The 19,243-nt window shown below is 41.5% G+C and overlaps 1 protein-coding gene across 2 annotated transcripts in view; it reads right to left on the reverse strand.

Annotated features, from left to right (window-relative positions):
• Positions 1-19,243, reverse strand: part of CDH11 (cadherin 11) — a 145,113-nt gene that overhangs the window by 35,317 nt on the left and 90,553 nt on the right. For both annotated transcript variants that reach the window (XM_026494903.4, XM_057314134.1), the window contains 4 exons: positions 9,805-10,204; positions 5,190-5,484; positions 2,229-2,348; positions 206-373 (listed from right to left, as the gene is read on the reverse strand). In XM_026494903.4, coding sequence (XP_026350688.1) covers positions 206-373; positions 2,229-2,348; positions 5,190-5,484; positions 9,805-10,032 — 811 coding nt within the window. In that variant the 5' untranslated portion in view covers positions 10,033-10,204. The remainder of the gene's footprint in view (positions 1-205; positions 374-2,228; positions 2,349-5,189; positions 5,485-9,804; positions 10,205-19,243) is intronic.

The following is a 19,243-nucleotide window of genomic DNA, read 5'->3' on the forward strand; positions in this document are numbered from 1 at the left end:
AGGTCCCCTTTTCCTCCTACTACCTTTATTCCACCTTCACTTTTTATGTTGCTGTTGATTTGTTTTTGTTTTCATTTTTTGCATGAATGATAAAAAGACTCTGTTCTTCTAGATTTCTTCTTAAAAGCTGGGGAAAGCAGGAACGGGTCAGAGAAGGGCTGTCAGTAGCCCCATTAAAATGTGAAAGCCAAGCCCACCTACTTACTCTGCGGAAACTTTGGTGGGTTGTCATTGACATCAGTCAGTGTGATCGTCACTTTGGTTGTCCCTGAGAGTCCACCCATATGTCCCCCCATGTCCTTGGCCTGGATCACCACGTGGTACTCCTCCTTGGCTTCCCTGTCCATGTTGGGAAGGGCTGTTCTGATGATACCTGGACAGGCGAGTGGGAAACATCACACATATTCATTGATAACAACATTAAAACAAAAAAAGTTTTAGGCAAAGGGAAACAAAGGAAAAAAACAGAACCTGCCCTTACAGAAGAGTCACTTCAACATGATAATTATAACACAAAGTAGCCATACTTGTAGTACCATGTAGATAGATGTCTTTCTCAGCAAATTGTCACAATTATTAATACAGCATTAAAATTGTATGTGCTTTATGTGTTGCATTGTAACTGCAAGTAATAACCGCATTATTCTCAGGCATGACACTTCAAGATCCTAAAGGCTGAAATACTGGAGGGTCCATTGCATGGATATTCATGACTAGAGCCACGCTTTTGAAATGCCAGCAGAATCTTTTGAAAGTCTATCCCAGCATACAATTCTTAGAATTTAACCTAATATGACTCATATTAGGTTAAAAGTAGGTGGCATGTATTCTATGCAATATGTTAAAGTGTAATTATTAAATTTTAAAAGAGTGAGCCAAATGAGTTAAAAATAAACTCAGTGCCTATACAAATACGTAGTGTGTACTATCACCCATCACTGACAACAGTGGTAAGTGAATGATTGTATTCTGCATGAACCCTGGATATTAGCACGTGATTTGTATGAAAATCATGCTCACTTAAATCTCTTGGGAACATGTGCAAGCTTTTCCTCTCTACAGATATGGTAACATTTATAGTAGAAATGTAAAGAGAGCACCCTTGTCCCTCTCTTAGCCCTGATGTCTGTATTTCTCAGCAACACCCCTGAACACACTGAGTCTTGTTTTCCTCATCTGTTAAATACTTTGGTAGATTCAAATCGGTGATTCCTAACCATGAGTCCTTGAGAAAAACAAGGGTTGCAACTGGAATTCCTCCACTAGTGCTGAACCTCTCAAAAATGTGGATGACATCCCACATTTATCCTTGGTTAATCTGGAAAGGCTAAACAGCAAATGCTTTGATGGAATCATAGCAAGTAGCCCCATAGCTTGTGTTCTGAAGCAAAGTGGCTACAAATAAATAATTACATAGGTCAGTGGAAATGATACCCAGTAAATGGACAAAATAACTGATTGGCAGACTATCTATCTATCTATTCATATAATTTAAGTATACCAACAAATTTGGATTATTTGTAAATATCTTTCAAATATATGGGGCATACTGTAGAAAAAGAAAGCAATTTAGGGGATTATTGTAGACTAGAAGTTTCACAGCATTTCAGTGTATATTCTAATAAGAGGAGCCTGGAATAAAGTTTGGTATAAATGAAGTGGAACAATTTGGTTTTGGTGATTAGATTTTTCTACTCCTTTGCTTTGCTATTCGTTTCCTATAAGAGCTGTGCAGAGCCTTCTTTCTGGATGACGCCTGTTGGGAATCTGTAAGCACAATGGAGGGAACATGCCACCTCCCAAACACATGTGAACATTATTAACACCCCTTCCCACCGCCCTGCATGGCGGGCTTCAAAGCCAGCTTTGAGAGCTGGCGGTTTTCATGTCAGCCCTGAAGTTCCATGGCGTCTTCATCGCAATCCACAATTCATACTTAAGATTAAGTATTTTAAGAGAAGCTCTTAAATTTAAGTTGAATTTTAAGATACGATTTTAAGATAAAAGTTGTATTTTAGGATTATTATTGTGGCATGGCAGAAACAATAATAAATAGGGTTCATTGGAAGCTAACCACACCCAGGTGCATGCAGTGTCTACGCCTCTCAACCATCCTGTGAGGTGGCCTTTCTCATACGTGGGAAGACTGAGATTCAAGTAGGTTTAGGGAGTAGGCCTGGGCTGCTCACTCACAGTGTGTCACAGATCACAATGACATTGCACACTACCTGTCTGTGCTTCTACTGAAAAGTAGGGCTGTCCTTCCAGGATGCTGTATACTAACTTGGCGCTGTTTCCATAGGTAGGATCATCGGCATCTGAAGCGGTCACCTGGATGACCGATGTCCCTTAAAAATGAAATAAATTCATTAGCAACACCCTCTCGGCTTTTTGAATTATATTCTAGTTAACAAAGTTCCATCCTAAAATGAAAAACTGAGAAAAGCCCCACAACTATGTAACATGCTCGCTTGTCTGAGGTTAAGATGTAAAATAATCTTCCTCTCTTCCTCCTTCTCTTTCTTCCCTCTTACCTTCCTTTAAAAAAAAAAACTCCCATAGCTTAAAAATGAACTTCCTAAATTCCTAGTACATTGTGCTATGCTTAGCAGTTAAAATAATATGAACATTACTGCAAAAACAGTCTAAGACCCATGCAATTGAAATGTTCAGTATATCAAATAATTAAATAAAAATCCTCCCAAAGAGTATAATAAAGGATAATTAATGATGAATTGCTTTTCGTAAAAGGACAGAGAGCAGTCTTCCATCTGTAGCACAGCAATAAATACATCATTTTATTGTTGCTTTGCATGTAATAAAATAGCTCCTAATACTACATTTTAATTAATTTATGGCTATAAATATTGTACAGAATGTTGTTCCCTGGTGACATGAAAATTGCATCTTCCCAACTCTAACGGGTCTGGTAGTCATTTAACCGAAACTACCCATAGAGGTCAGTGGGTCCGAAGGACAGGAAACCAGGGAAAGGAAGGAAGACGGGATTCTGCTTCTCCTGGCAGAGCCTCTCTTCTTTGACGGTCACAAGGACTTGAGGGCACAAAGGACTTGAGGACTAGAGAACGGGGTGCGATGCCAGAGGAAGAGAAAGGGTATTTAGTGCCTCTGTGCCAGGCACCGTTTCGGGCACATTCCATGTGTTTCACCAGCCTCACTCTGCTCATTTGTACATCAGCTACATTTTGAGAAACTGGGTGCGAGGGCTATGAACTTTTGCCCTCTATTTTGCAAAGTGGGTTATTGCCAGAGCCAAGAGTCTAACGCCCATGCAGCAGCCAACTTCAAACCCACTATCTCTCTGTGACGTTTCTGGCAGAGGGGCAAGGTTTTGTGTGGGGGGCAAGAGAGCCCGTTTACACAGCCTCTGTCAACCCTTTAATTTACAATTGTCAGTGATTTTCATATGGTGTAAATGTCAATCTAGCTTTTTTCTAATCTCTCTTCTGCAATTCATTATTTCGTGCAAACTTTTCTCGAACTCTTCCCATACAGTCAGGCACTATTCTAGGTCGTAGGGGTTTATAAAGGAGAATAGGCTGTATTCTCTACCGTCGTGGTTGAGCTAAGGAAATTATTAAATCTCTATGCTTCATTTGCTTCTGGAACTCCACTAAATCCATTACGACTCCTTGTATTTTCCATCCATGTTACTTAACCCTCATCACAGTTTACATTATCCTCACTTTATAGATGACAAAATGAAAACTGAGAAAGATGTGACAAGTTGCCCAGGTTCAGCTGGCTTATGGGGGGCACGGCCCCAGTACTGTGACAACAGATTCTCATCTTGTAAGCTGTGATAGAGGTCTGGGTGCTAGCCTGAAGCATCAGGGGGCTCCCCGAGGTAGGGGCAATGTACATTCCTCTGGAGTATTCATTTTGATGACAGGCCTTTCCTTCTGGCTCAGTTGCTGATGCTACAGTCCCCTATTTAACGATCTGGTTCATGTCCGCTTTTTTCTCATTAAAATCCCTAGACAAATACCAAGAGACTAAAGGACTGGTCATTTCCAGGGAAGAGAAGCAAGAAATGAAGCCTGACCTTCATAAAATGTGAGAATTGCCTGACTTTATCTGGAGGAGAAAAAAAAGAGACTTTTTTTTTTAAATCCCAAGTTCTACATGCAAAGTGGAAAGAGCTTAGGGTTTGGGGGTCACTTCCTTATCTAACTTTTTTGAGCAGGTTGGTACCTATTCTTGCTGCTTGGTTTTCTCATCTGTAAAATGGGCAGTTTGGCCTAGATGATTCCTAAGTCCATCCGGGCTCTAAAATCTCTGATTCATATAACCAGACTCATTTCCTGATCAGAACAGTCCTGATCACTGTCTGAAAGACAAACCCTTCTCCACATGAGGCATGTTTCTCAAAAGACCACATCTGCATGTGTTCTATAAAGCCAAACAAAAGTTACCACCAGGAGAAGGTGGCCACATGAAGAAATCCTTTAGAAACACATCCTTTAACAATGCAGTGTGTCTTTAAGCCTGATGAAGAGACATATCTACTTCTAAATTATTCAAACAGAACATGACATAGTGTCATGACTAAGTGTGGATTCTGGAGCCACTTAACAGCTCAGATGACCTTGGATAAAGTAGTTAACCTGTTTCTAGCTTGGGTTTCCCATCTGCAAGATATGTCAAATAGGACCTACCTTACTGTGAAGATGAATCTTTGCAAAAATTAAATGCAATAATGCCATGGAAATGATGAATTAGCATAATGCCTACGTGCAACAAATGTTACCATCACTCTGACTTCCACAGACATCAATGTGAGCTAGTAAATGAACATATTGCCTCTAAAATGGCAAGACTAGAAGTCGTTATTCCATTTTACAGAAAGGAACATTAGACCTAAGAGAGATGGAACTGGATCCAAGTCACATAGCTAACGAGTGCCAGAGCCAGGGTTCCCTGGATTCGGTCGTGTTCTTGCCCCTTGGCCACACTGCCTTATGTTTTCTAAGCTTAGGTTTTAAAATCTCGGGTCCGTTTTAAATATTTGAAACTTCAACCACACAGATAACATTTTGTTGTCATTATGCCAGAGAAGAGGCAGTGTAAATTTGTCTTTCCTGATTCAGGAGAATGAGCACCAGCCCCCCGCCCCCCACAGGGACACCAAGCCTGTAGATGGAGCAGGTCTCCCCTGCTGTACGCACCCACGTTGGACCTCTCAGGCACGTTCGCATGATAGGTCTCATGCAGGAACTCAGGAGGGTTGTCATTAATGTCCTGGACCTTGACAATGAACTCCGATGGTGGCTCCAGCGGCCGGTTGGTGTCCCTGTCCACCGCCTGGGCCATGAGTGTGTACTGGGCTCTCTCCTCTCGGTCCAATGTCTTGGTGGCATGAATGTTCCCTGATTTGTCATCAATCACAAAAATGGTTCCGGCTCCTTCACCTGAGAGAATGTATTTAATGTTCCCATCACCAGAGTCAATATCGGAATGAAGCTAGGAAAAGAGAAATCAAGATTTTTAATTCCATGAGGGAGGCAATGGGGAGATAGAGTCTCACTTGCACATTGTTTGCTGTAGTACACTGTCCATACACACTCAAGCAGACATGCAGAAACACACATACACCGTGAGAGGGAGATGCTCTCACCTGTTTCTACAAATGAAGAAATGGAATCTTAGAGAAGATAGTTGCCTTGGCTAAGGTCACACAGCTGGGTGCAGTGAACCTGGCGTTTAAACTTGAACCCTGAGTTTTTTAAATTCTGAGATTCATGCTCTCCCTCACAAATATGCACACATACAAAATAGATACACATATTCACACAAATATCACCCAAACAAAATATATACACATATGCACATATATTAATAGACTTATTTTGAAAGAAATATGTACATAACATAAAAAATAAAAAAACAAACATTTATGCCATAAGTAAGTCTTTTCAGTTCTGACTCCCACTTTTTCAATTTCTCTGCTCACACAGAACAGTTGTTACCAGTTTCCTGTGAATCCTCTAAGATATATTTTACTCATATGCTGGAATGTCTGTACAGTGAGATACATAAATGTCCCAGCTTATTTTTATGCAACAAAGTGCTGTAGTGCACACGTCACTCTCCACCTCTGTTTTCCTGTAAAAGTACATTCCGGTGGTCTTTCGCCCTGATACGTACAGATCGACCTCACCCACTGGATGGATGTCATCACCTTGTTCTAGCTGTCCTCTTCCAAAGGACACTAAGGTTGCTTCCAGGCTTCTGTTGCTACAAGCAATTCATTGATCAGACCTTTCCCAAAGACCCTCTGTGAGGCGCACGAGATGTGAGGGTCTGGGGATGTGGCCTATCTGGAAGAAGCTCCCATTCTAATCGTAGGCATAGTGTGGGTAAGATGGGTTGATAAATATTTATCAATACACAGCTTCTTAGACAATAGAGAGAACCTTAAGTATCTTTAGGTTTTTTTCCCCTCCTTTGGCAAAGCCAAGAGAAATGATGGTACTGCCTAAATCCACACTTGGCTGGACTGGGGCAGGATCCAGTTGTCCTGACTACCCACCCTGTGCCTTGATTCTGCTCTATGTTTCAGAACGTGAAACTCACCCAAAGTCCACGTCTGATTTTCCTGTAGCAATAAAATCCTCACCTTCCCTTGATGTCACCTCAATGTCTGAAGCTTCCATCTTATTCTGAGTTCCTCTGCCCCCATTATGCTGTTTGTTGGAAGAGATAAACATTGCTTTTACCATTGCCATAGGCCTCAAGGGTAGCCGAGGGGCTAAAGAGCCCTTGGTTCTACCTACTATGTAAGAAACCCTGGTATAAACCAAAATTTTATTCAAATGGCATTGATAACAAAAATAATATTTATTATCAATGACATTTTAATACTGATATTATAAGTAGTGCCATTTTAATATTATTATTAATGCCATTTTAATTATTATTGTTATGAAACCAAGGCCAGGAGAGCTTGTTCAGAATCACAAAGCAAGGTTGAACACACTGCTTTTTAAAAATGTTTGTGTTGTTTCCATTTCCCAAAAAGGATCTAATTGATTTGCAGCATCTCAGTAAAACACCAAATATTTCAGCTCAGGGGAATACCTGGAGTCACAAAGCAGGAAGACCATTTTGATTATAGTTCACAGTGCTTCTCAGGAAAATTTAAAAAAACAAAAAACACATCTTTCTTTCAGAACTTGTTTTTCATAACCAGCTACATAATGTCATGAAATGACGGTTAATACATTTCTCATGAATAAGGCGGTTTGTGAGTAAAATATGAAGCTATTGAGTGGCCTCCAAAGGATGAACAGAACTGCCCCAATCTTCATAGGATTTCCACAGTGCGGGCGGGATCCCTGCCACCATTCCCCTGGCTTCCTCCCTAACCCCCCACACAGTTTGTTATTTGTTCGTTTTCTCTGCCTCAGACCTGGCAAAAGTTAGGGGCTCAGTCTTATGAATGAGAAACCAAGGAAATCAATGCTTATTTTAATGGGAGTGTCTAGAAGGGAAGTTTCCAGGGGCTTTCATGGATTACATGTGAGTTTGGCCAAGTCTCTTGAGAATTACACAGATTCTAGTTCTGATCAACCAAATAACTGAAAAAAAAAATGTAAAAACATAGCACTCATTATTTTCCTCTACTTTGTTTTCAGATTTGAAAGTTGGATATAAATTCCTTCTTTTTCTCTCTCCAACAAAGATGACCTATACAACTGACAATGATATTTATTAGGTTCCACACAAAAAGCAGTTTGGGAAACCATTCAATCCTATCAGGGGATCCAGTTGCAGAGGCTTACACAGCCAATTCCTAATGCCAAAGACTGATGGCTTCCCCCTCCGCAGAGCACAGCATGACACAGACTGTGTTTCCTGCAAGAAATCGGAAAGTCCATTGCTTGCCAAATTCTCCTTTTTCAGAGCATCGTAAAGCACTCAACCTTGAATGTTGTCAAATCAAAGGTCATCTAGTCTATCCCCTCTATTCACGGGGAACTATATATCCGCATTATCTCAAAAGGAAGATCCCTAGGATCCAGCACTTTGTTCTTTTTCCCCCATCCAGTCTGACATCTCACACTCAATCCCATGTGCCTATATTTTAAAGACCACTCACTGCTTACTTTTCTCCATGTTTTCCCCTATGTTCCCCTTTTAGTGAGCATGCCAACCGCTTGCTCCACAGAGATAAGGAAAGGGTTCTCCATGTCCCGTCTCTTCTGCAGTCCCGCACCCTAACACACCCACTGTTCCCCTCTGAGAAAGTCCCGAAGGTGGAGGTTCCGTATTCTTAGAACAATTCACGCACGGCTCCCCATGTTGTTCAAGCTGCAGAGCCCCTGCCATGACTGAAGTCTCGTCTTCCTCTCTGGGCACAGAGCCCATCTCCTCATGTAGGGAATTCACATGCCAATTACTTCCCTGAGTTCCCATTTCGCCCAGACTACTTCTATTTTGGGTATAATCTTTCCATTTTCGGGTATACATGAATGAAATTCTTTTGGTACATCTCTTTGAAAAGGCACTTTCCCAACCCCCAACAACGTTATTGAGATGCTAATATGAACCTCTTCCAAATATGTCAATTACATAAAAATGCATTGCTGTTCTCCTGTTAAAGAACAACTAAAATAACTCATTGGAATATAGGAGGCTTACAAATTAGCGCCCCTCAAACCTACTCTTGGCCTTTTCCCCCTTTCACGGGATAACTCAAGTCCTCTTTCAGGTCACAAGTTATTACCATGTTCTCTATGAAACCTTCTCCCATCTTTCCCAAATATCCCCATGTAAATACATAATCACTTCTGTTGAATTTCTTCATTATCCTGTTCTTTGTGTGTGTGTGTGTGTGTGTGTGTGTGTGTGTATGTTTTAATTGCTTAGATAAGTGTGTCTTTTCCGCTAGTCTCTAAACTCTTTGAAGTCAAGGATAGTTTACCCTAGTTTACCATTTGTCTAGCTCTTCGCCAGAGCACAGTAGGCTTTCATTTTTATGCCGATGAACTCCTATCTTCTTGTACTTAATGCCACTATCCTCTGAAAGATGGCTGCACATTTTAAACTAAGCGATAATGGGCAATACAGTTTTTAACATATTTTGGACTGCCTATCTTTTGCACTTTCTTGGAGGGGGTACGCAGATAATGCAGTCCAAGTACTGCTAGGACTCTCAAATCATCCTAACTGGATGTTAGGATCCCTAAGCCAAAGAGCATCCCTAAGCCATCCCTAAGCCAAAGAGCATAAAATCTCACCCATTCTTAAGACACATCCGTCTCATCAAATATTTACAAAGACCTCCCCAAAACTGGGCTTAGTGCCAGGACCTCGGGACACAGAATGACACTGGTCTGGTACAGTGAAGGAGACAGGCAAATAGATAGACACGTGTAATACAAAAAGGAAAGCTCTCATAAAGAGCAGGGAGGGTTCTGAGAACACAAGCAAGGGGCATCCATGTTGGGGACAGAGTGTGGTTAGGGAAATGCCCTCCTTTGGACAATGGTTAAATAAATAATGGTTCCAGCTCAATACACTATTGTACAGTCATTAAAAATGGAGTTTAATGGTATAATATTAAGTGGAAAACAGAAGTATTCTTAACATGGATAAGTCTATGAATTGAAAAAAAAAAAAGGCTGAAATGATGTTTGAACAATGATTTCATGGTTCTTATTGAAGGGCCGTTAGTGTTTTGTTTTGCACCCCCCAACCCAGAAATTTTCTTTCTTGGCCATATCCTATGACTGGAACAGTGGAGAGGGAGAAATAAGCACTGCAGAGCAGCGGCCTTACCCTGCCCACGAGCACGGGGTCAGGCCCGGTGTACTCCTCTATCACGAAGAACTGGTTCCAGACCCAGCCTCTCTTGGAGCGCTGCAGCACCTGCCCCTCCTTGCCCTTCTCATGGTGCCCGTGGAACGAGGGTCGCAGGTGGCTCCGCCGCTCGGTGGTGAAGGCCTGGCTGTGGCACAGCACGCCCAGGCACACCAGGGCGGCTTGTAAACAGTAGTGCTCCTTCATTTTTGGTTACGTGGTAGGCACAGGAGAATGTGGCTGTCACCCCTTTCACCAACCCCGTGGCGGCCTGGCCGATGGTGGCCTCCCAGACACGTCACGCAGACCTCTCTTGGAATGGAATGTTTCTGCTTGCTGAGCACATCACGTCAGGGCTGCCCACTTCCCCAGTCGGCTTCTGCAGGAAGAGGGAAAGGTCAGATTAGCTGCAGGCTCCGTCCCCAATTTGTTTCAATCCCACTCCATCAACAGTGGACCCCAGGAGCGCTTCGTTCTGGGTAGTGCGGGGTCAGGCTGAGCAAGAAATAGTCCCTGCTCTCTCTCAAACTTATCATGTCGTCAGTGGAATAAACACATACACAAAGATGACCCTCAAGGTCTATACGAGGAAGAACGTGTGTGCTGTGGAATCCAGCTGCCAAGGTCTCAGTTTCCGTTTTACCACTGACTAAATACCTTACTATGGGTTTGGGGTAAGACAATAGCTCTTAGAGCTCAGCTTGCTCATTTATGAAATGGGGATGCTAATCATCCTTGCTGCAAGGTTGACACCTCTCGTTTCCTTAGCAAAATGTCTCATACACAGCAAGCACTCCATATTTTTGTTATTGATCATAATTGTATAGGGTATGTTTTCATACTAGGGAAACTTAGGGCATCATGGGAGTCCAGGAGAGGATCATCTAGCGGATGGAGATTAAGGGTGGACATGGCAGAGAGTGGGGACAGTTATGGGAGACTCCCTGAGTGCTGGATGGCTGCGCTCCACCCTGAAGTGAGTTACTATGATCAGAAGAGAGTGGATGGGATGACCATACAGAGGGAACAGCGTGCCCCAAAGCCGAGAGCACCTCATAAGCACAGCGTGTCCCAACACTGGTCAGCATGACTGGATGGTGCAAGGAGGAGAACGGCAGCAATGGACCCTGCCAGAGAAAGGAGGTTGAGGAAGATTCCGAGAAACCACTCATGGCCACTAAAACACTTGTGAGTGAGATAATGGATCCAGTCCTCATGACCGATCAATGAATGCTATGGTCTGAATTTAATGAATAAGATTTGCTCTTGTTTGATCAAAGGTCCACCTAAGAACCTGAAGATCCTTCCTTAACCTGGCAGTCTTAAAAGGGATACTTGACAAGCTTTTTCCAACCACAAGATGCAAAATAAAAGAGCATACCCTACCAACTGGTCCAAAGGTCTTATTCCTGGCACCCAGCCATGGCTCAGCTACTCATCAGTAAAAGGATGGCCCTTCCACACCCCTTGTAGGTTTCTAACCTACAGTTACTCTGCTCTTTAATTTCTGCCTTGGTTTCCTGGACTTCTTCACTAAACTGAGTCTTGCTGCTGCTGGAAACTTAATTATCCCCTATGGAACTTCCCTTGCTTGTTCCCCTCTCTTAGCACCCTGCAATTTCTTCTGAACAATTATCTTCTTCCCTTGGTGTGCTACCCAGACTCCAGCAGGAGCTCTAGCTCCCAGAACCAGGCAATCCCCATTACCATGCCCACCACTGATGGGAGAGAATCTCAGAAGACTGTTGGGCATGGAGGGTAACGCTTTGATACTGAGGATGACACTTCATTTCAGCACTGATGGGTCTACATGAAACTGGTGAGCTTCTTAAGCGTCATAGAAAAGAAATCACTGAATTCTTAGTTATCTGGTATGAATGTAGAGGCAGTGGGGGGGAGGTAAACATAAAGGAAGGAGCATGAATCTTGGCATAGTGGAACGTACCCAGATGTGGAGATCAGAGAGACCTGGGTTGGAATACAACTTCTGTTATCTTACAAAACAGGTGAAGTTGGGCCTATCAGTCACCTCTAGGAGTGGTCTCATTTGAACCATGAGGATAAAAAGAATTGCACTCATATGGGGCTGCATACAGAGTGGGGGCCTGGGCACACACTGGGTCTCTTCTTCTCTTCCTAGAGAGCCACTGTCCAAGCCCACAGGTCTCGCTCAGTAGAAGGAGGTGCTTTTGCCTTACAGATGGAGATGCCCAGAAAAGGACGGTGAGGTACTTTCTCTAAGAGAGGAACTGAGGAATAAGAGTTACATGGGGATACCACAGCCTTCTGGTTTTAGTAGTATAGAAAATAAGGGAATTGGTGAAATTCTAATTTATTGGAGCAGAACATTCTTCCTTCTGATGGTCTTCACCAACCCAAGCCTTTCTGCTTCCTTCGTCATATGGCAAAATGTATCTAGGGAGGCCACAGATGTGCAGATAATGTCAGGTGTCCATCACTGCCCCCAATACACTCTATGATGTATTCTGTTTGTCTCTTTTCAAGGAATAGTGAGTCCAGTGTTTGGTGTAGACAGACATCTCAGGGAATGGAAAAGGCTGTGTGGAAGAGAGAGAGAGATTAAACAGACAGTGCCATCATTCAATAGCTTCACCCTCAGACTCGGGCATGCTAATAATACATCAAATGCTGTTTCTTGCCATCCAAACTGATTGTGTGAGAAAAAGCACAGAGGGGGACCTAGGAGGAGTCAGATCCTAAAATGAGTCAATGTGAAGCAATAGGAAGATCACTGGGCTTAAGTCAGGAAGCCAGATATATGGTCGAGACTCTGCCAGTTGCTTGTCATGAGACCTAGTCATTCCTATATTGGTGCATTCTCTCCAAAATGAAGCCGTTGGGTGACATTTTCTACAAATGGCTTCCAGTTACATATTCATGGTTGGAGCACCAGTGAGAGATTGTTGGGGATTTCTTCTGATTTATACACCGTCTCTTTACTAAACCGGATGCATCTTTATGATGGGGATTATACATTCTACATGATATAGGTCCAGTGTCTGTGCTTTTGAAAGCAAGCCATCAGTAAAAGCTGAATGTATGATTTGAACCACATACTTCAAGTGTAAACTTGATGCCGCCACCACGGAATCTCAAGAAGAAGAAATAGCAAAGACCATATGGTGCGACAAGATCCCTGCCCATTTTACACCATGCCAAGTATTAAGTGTTCATTCACATGGTGATAAATTATTCTTGCATATAAACTGTGAAGTGTATTTGAAAGAAAGGGTTTAATTAAAGTTCATATTTCTGCACCTCTTTCTTCTGGCTGCCATTTTGCTGTAAAGCACAATTATTTCTGACACCAGAAGTGTTAAAACTAGATGACAACTTTTTTCTCTTGATAAAAAAATTCTAGCTTGATACTAATGAATTTAAGAGTTTCCACATGACCCAAAAACAATGAGCCCATTATTGAAAAGATGAAATTATCTATTTTCTTCTCCTGGAAAGAATAGCAAAACCAAGTTGCTTTTAAAAGTAACTCATTGGACCTATTATTTGAAAGGACTTATATGACTCTATGTACTATATAATGTTATTTTAATGATTAGCCTCAGGTATGTATAAGATGAATTTTAAGACATAATTTAAAAAATTACTCACTTTCAGAATGAAAATTCACTTAGCAAAAGCTTTTTCTAGCTACTGTTCTAATAACTTTACAAATAGTAATTCAGCTATTTATTTCTATATCAAACTTATGAATAGGTACTATCAATATTCTTATTAAAAAGGAAGAGGAAGCTGGGGCCCAGATAAATGAAGCAATTTGTGCAAGGCTATGCTTCTGGGAAATCGCCGAGTTAGAATTTGAACGCATGCCATCTGGCTCTGGTGTCTGTGTTCTTAATCAGTGAACAATACCAACCCCTGCCATTTGTTTCTGTCTGAATTCATAAGGAAATGATATGGTTACTATGATATGGATCCTGTAACCTAGAAGGCACCTGAAGTAAACCAACATTAGAACTTGGTATATCCTAAAAATATGACTGATAAAAATAGTAATAATAGTTACTATTCATCCAGGGTTATGATCTGCCTAATGCTCTTCTAAATGCTTTCCATGCGTGAGTCAACAAGTTTTCACAATAACCCTACACAAATAATAGTATTATTGCCATTCCCACTTTATAGGTAAGCAGTCTGAGGCATAACAAGATTAAATAACTTGTCCATGGTTATAGAACCAGCAAGTGGAGGATCTGGGACATGAACCCTGGATATTTGGCTCCAAGAGCTGCATCCTTCCCTACAATCCTGTGCCATACTGCCTTTCTAAGAGAAGGCGGAAGAGCGAATATAGATGCACATTCTGATACACATGTAACAGCCTTAAAATGATAATAATTTAAGTTTTGGTGGCACTGGTGATGACTAAAATACTAAAACCAAACCAGAAAGAGGAGGATAAAGCATTTTATAGCAGAGACCAAAGTGAAGACGAGCAGGAAGTAATTACATCAGTCCATCAACAGCACAGTACCACCAGGCTTTTAAACAACACATTACACAAAAGTTAATCTTTGCTTTTTATTTTTAAACGCCCTGTTTCAGAATTTCTAAATGTATATGTTTCAAAAATGTGTTCAGAGAGATTCATTTTTTTTAAAGAAATGCTTCTAAAATCTAGAGATCTGATTGATGTATTCAATGGTAAAGAGTTTGCAGGGAACACACATGGAAATTAATAGGAGGCGGCCCTCCTAAGAAGACCTTGACATTGGTAATAATTAGAGAAATATATCAATGTTCTAATTGGTTTTAAGAAAGACCCCTGAGGCAACTCTCAAACAATCTTTCCATTAAAGTACTTTCTAGCAGTATGCCAGGATGTCTAAGCATTGGGGTTCCACTAAAACATATAGGCGGACTTTATTTTATGGTGGGAGCATATTGCTTGGAAGGAAAATAAATGTTGTTGAAAGTCACAGGAGTAATAACATGACAGGAAAATGGATTTGCAAAACCACCAGCTCTAAGTGGAAGGCTCGCCCCTCTATCTTGAGAGCAGATAGCCCGTCATAAGCTATTGCGCCTTGAGCATAAAACCCTCTTGCTGTGCCTGCTTTTGTCTCCGTAAAAGAAAATGACATATACGGGTGTTTAAGTATATTTGGACTCCTGCTGGAAATTGTTATCGGGTGGAGAAAGAAAGACGAAAGCGCTTAGAAGAAAGCAAGTGGCTTTGGTTTCTCAGCTTTCTCCTCCCCACAGAGCTGGAAGGATCAGACAGGCTGACCTGTTCTTTTCATTTCCAGGGAGCTAATTTACAGTTAAAGACAGGTTATCATTACATTAAGAATATTATCGAGGCCCACACCAGAACTCAAAACTCCATTCTGGATGTGCAGTGTCCCCTTGTGGGGGAGCTCGGGGGCTCTGCTCTCCACTTCAACAAACACAGCTTTGTAACCAATCGGATTCTATTATGCAAATTAATTCAAGCATATTTTATTCCCCGTTCAGATCTCATCACTCAGCACTGAGCTGGTCTCTAGTTTCAAATCAAATCACAGGAATTATGCCATGTCTGTGGAAATCACAGAGAATGGGGAGAGGAAGTATGATAAGAACTATTGAATCATATTTCTTCTTCCCTGATTTCTACACTTGGAGCAAAGCATAAGCTTGGGCTAATAATCACTTCTGTTCAGGTGCAAAACACACAGGAAAGACTGCAAAAGGGTCTTCGTTGTTCCATGCTCTAATACTAAATTCAAATGTCAAAGTAGGCAGCAAATGGGGCCCCTTATCAATGACCATAACGTTCTCTAGGGGTGAGTGGAAAATTTAAAACTGCTGCAATGTAAGTCTGATTCTCTGCTTCTAGAGAAATAGAGAACCATGTGAGTGTCAGCTTTAAAAGTGAAAAGATCACTCACTGCCTGGTGTTGGGCAGGCCTGTGTCCAAATCCTGATTCCATCACTTACAGGCTTCATAACATTAGGTAATGATAGTAGAGATTATCCTTGAATAGGTGCTCAATCTTTCTAGTGCTGGGCAGTATACTCAGAACTTGGTACTTATTATTTAATTGTATCGTTACCACAACTTGTATGTAAATATCACCCAAATCTTATCTACAAGGAAAGTGAGGCTCAGAGTGGTTGAGTAAATCACCCAAGGGTACACCCTAAATCACTAGCAAGTCTGCAATTCAAATTCAAGTTTATGTGACAGCAAACTTTCGCTTTCGCTTTACCTGACTCGCAAATTCCGGGAGTCCCTTTTCCTCATCTTCGATATAAGGAGAGTGCATGATCCATCTTCGAGGATCATCTCAGCTCCAAAATTGTATTTCATATTGAAAATAATCTTTGTTAGATATGAATTTCATTTATTTTTAAAGTATGTACAATCAGCCTTTATATTCTCAGGCTCTCATGGCCACAAAATATCATTGGACTCCAACTTCAGTTCCCAGACCCCAAACATGTAGGATCATTCCATGATTATTTACTTATCTCTTCAAATAATTAAGTAAACTTCCATTAATAAGATGATTAAATACAATGTGTGCAATGAAAAACTATTTGTGCTCTACTCAATCCTTAAGACAGTCTTTTTCTCACTGTAATATTTTAAAATGTTAATCATTAAGATGAATAAAATATATCAACACGTGCAGGAAATAATGTCAGCTGTGTCATCTCAGATTGAATAAACACTGTATATGAATGTGTGGAAAGAGAAAGATATTCTTTTCTTTTTTTTTTTTTTTTTTTCACATGAGCTAAAATACCTGAGGGAAAATTAGGGCAAAAATGGCAATGATAAACAGATGCTCAACATGATGTAACTTCATTTGTGGTATCAAAGGCCTGTATGTAAATCTCCCTTTGTCTCAGAGCAGTAAATATCTATGAAGCTTTCTTTATTTGCCAGTTCCTTATTCCAGTTCAACAATAACTTTTCACAGTGCCAGGCCTGTGTTGGACCCCAGGGATATGTAGGCTGCTGTGTATCTCCGGTATGTAGACTGTACTCGAACAACGGTGAGACAGTCATCGAAGCAGCTGACTAATGGTATGATGCGATCGTGCAAGGAGGACTTACGTACGCAGCACCAAGGAATTGGGCAGCACATCTCTGCAGATGAATTTTTACCATATCATTCCGGTCTTCCGGTCCTTGCCCACTCCTGCTTCTTCCAAGTAAACACCTATCTCCATGATCTCCACCACGTGAAGCTTCCATTCTCATCTGGAGCCATGGCTGATTGATCTACATCTAGTCCAGCAATAACCAAATTTTACACTGATCACTGACTGTTTTAACCTGTGTCACCTGGCTCATAAGGACAAGCTGGGTGAATAAGATCCACCTGGAAACTTGAATGAAAGAAAACAGGAACCATGTTTCCATGTTGGAAGGTGTTGGGCTGCCTGGGGGATGAAATAGTCATCCTCCATCGCCACAGATTCGGTGAAATCAAGGTTATGATCAAGCCAGTTAGTAACCAAACAGAAACAAACATGGTCTCTGTCCCCCAGCCAGGTAAATGGCACAACACATGGCCCTGTTCTCTGAAAATCTTGGCAATCGAGGACTGCCCTCCACCTGTTGTCTCCATGGGCCCCACCGTACTGATCTCTTGCTCCTGAATTTTCATGCATTGAATGACAATAGGTCTCCTATAAGTGAACCAACTTGAATGCTTTCGCTTATCCTTAGACAGCAAACCTAGTAAACTACAATAATCAATAGGAAAAGGTTAGGTGGTTCTTCCAATAAAGGGTGAAGTATTATAGCTGTGGAGATTATTTGTTAATACATAGAAAATGCCTTCTTCATTTCTGAATATCCAAGAAACACTGGAACCATAGGGGGATTTTCACAACAAAAGTCAAAATGCTGGTGTTCTAGCAAAGATTCTGTCGTTGAACAGTTATGTAACCTTAGAAAAAAATTCTTCTTCCGGAAACTTTCACCCTCCCATAAAATAGGAGGCTGACAATGGCTTAGTAAGGTCTTCTGTGTCTACCGGAGCCTATGAGTCTGTGTTGGGCTGAGACACTGCAACCTTCCCTGGATGGAGGTTGCGCCTAACTTAGAAAGTCTGGGTCCTAGCTAGCAGGACTGCCCCATGCACACCAGGAGGCTGCACTTAACATCAGATATAATGGCAGTGGGGTCCTCTGGGACTAGGCAATGCAGACCCCTGTTAATGTGACAGGCTTTGAGTCCCAACATTAGGAATCAGAGGTCACCTGATAGGCAATGGGAATCCACTAAAAATTCTGATCCAGAGATTGATGGAATCCAAGCTGTCAGAGGTATACGGGAGAAAGTGGCATGAGAAGTGAGAGTTCTGACACAATCGTTAACAGCATGGGCTCAGCAGTCAGATGGGGTTAGAGGGTTAGAGCTCAAGAGCTAGTGCTTGTTCATTAGGTGTATGACTCAGCCTCCAAGAAGCTCTATGCCGCCATGTTGAAAATGTGAAAACAGGAGGACCAGTCTCAGAGGGAGAGTTGAAATGAAAGGAGATGATGCATGGAGAGAACCTTGTATGAACTTGACATGACCTGGCACACTGCAGGTGATTAGGAGGATAAATGAGGAGTTTTGTTCCTTCAACAAGAATATGTACTATAAACCCTGGATAAGCTGATATGACATACCGTATGCATACAACATGCAATAAAGTACAAGCCTTACAGAAGGCTCTAAGAGGCTGCCCATTAAGGGGAGCTAAACAAAATAATACTTAGAACAGGAATTGTTAAATACAATGACACAAATAAATGAGGGAAATGAGATAAAGCAGACCAGTGTTGTCCAACAGAAATATAATGTGAGTTAAATGTATAATTTCAAATTATCTAGATATCACATTTTTAAAACATTAAAAAAATGGGCACATCCATTTTAACAATATATTTTATTTAATCCAGTATACCCCAAATGATATCATTTTAATATGTAATAAATATATGAATTATTGAGATTTTTACACATACATACCCCGGTTATTATTTATTTATTTGATTTTGGTCCTAAGACTTCAAAACCCAATGTGTATTTTAAATTTACAGCACAAGTCTGGACGAGCCACATTTCAGGAGCTCAAAAGCCTTATGTGGCTAGTGGCTACCACAGCACAGTAGAGGATTCTAGAATATCTGGAGAGAGAAGGGATGTGGTCAACAGAGACTCCCTGGATTCATTACAGTCATTCAGGTAGAGCGGTAACATGGCTCTAAATAGGAAAAATAAGCCTCTGGTAGAGGAAAGGGGGCCCTTCTGGAAACCATGAGGATGTGGAGGGCCTGGGGAACTGGGCAAACCGAGAAGGACAGGGCATGAGGCTGTGATCTGAAGATGGCGCTGCTGCTCCTGGCCACAATGGGAGAGGCTGGTTTGGGGATAAAGCACATGTGTTTG

The sequence above is a fragment of the Ursus arctos genome, unplaced genomic scaffold (genome assembly GCF_023065955.2).
Source record: "Ursus arctos isolate Adak ecotype North America unplaced genomic scaffold, UrsArc2.0 scaffold_19, whole genome shotgun sequence".
Classification (NCBI taxonomy): Eukaryota; Metazoa; Chordata; class Mammalia; order Carnivora; family Ursidae; genus Ursus; species Ursus arctos.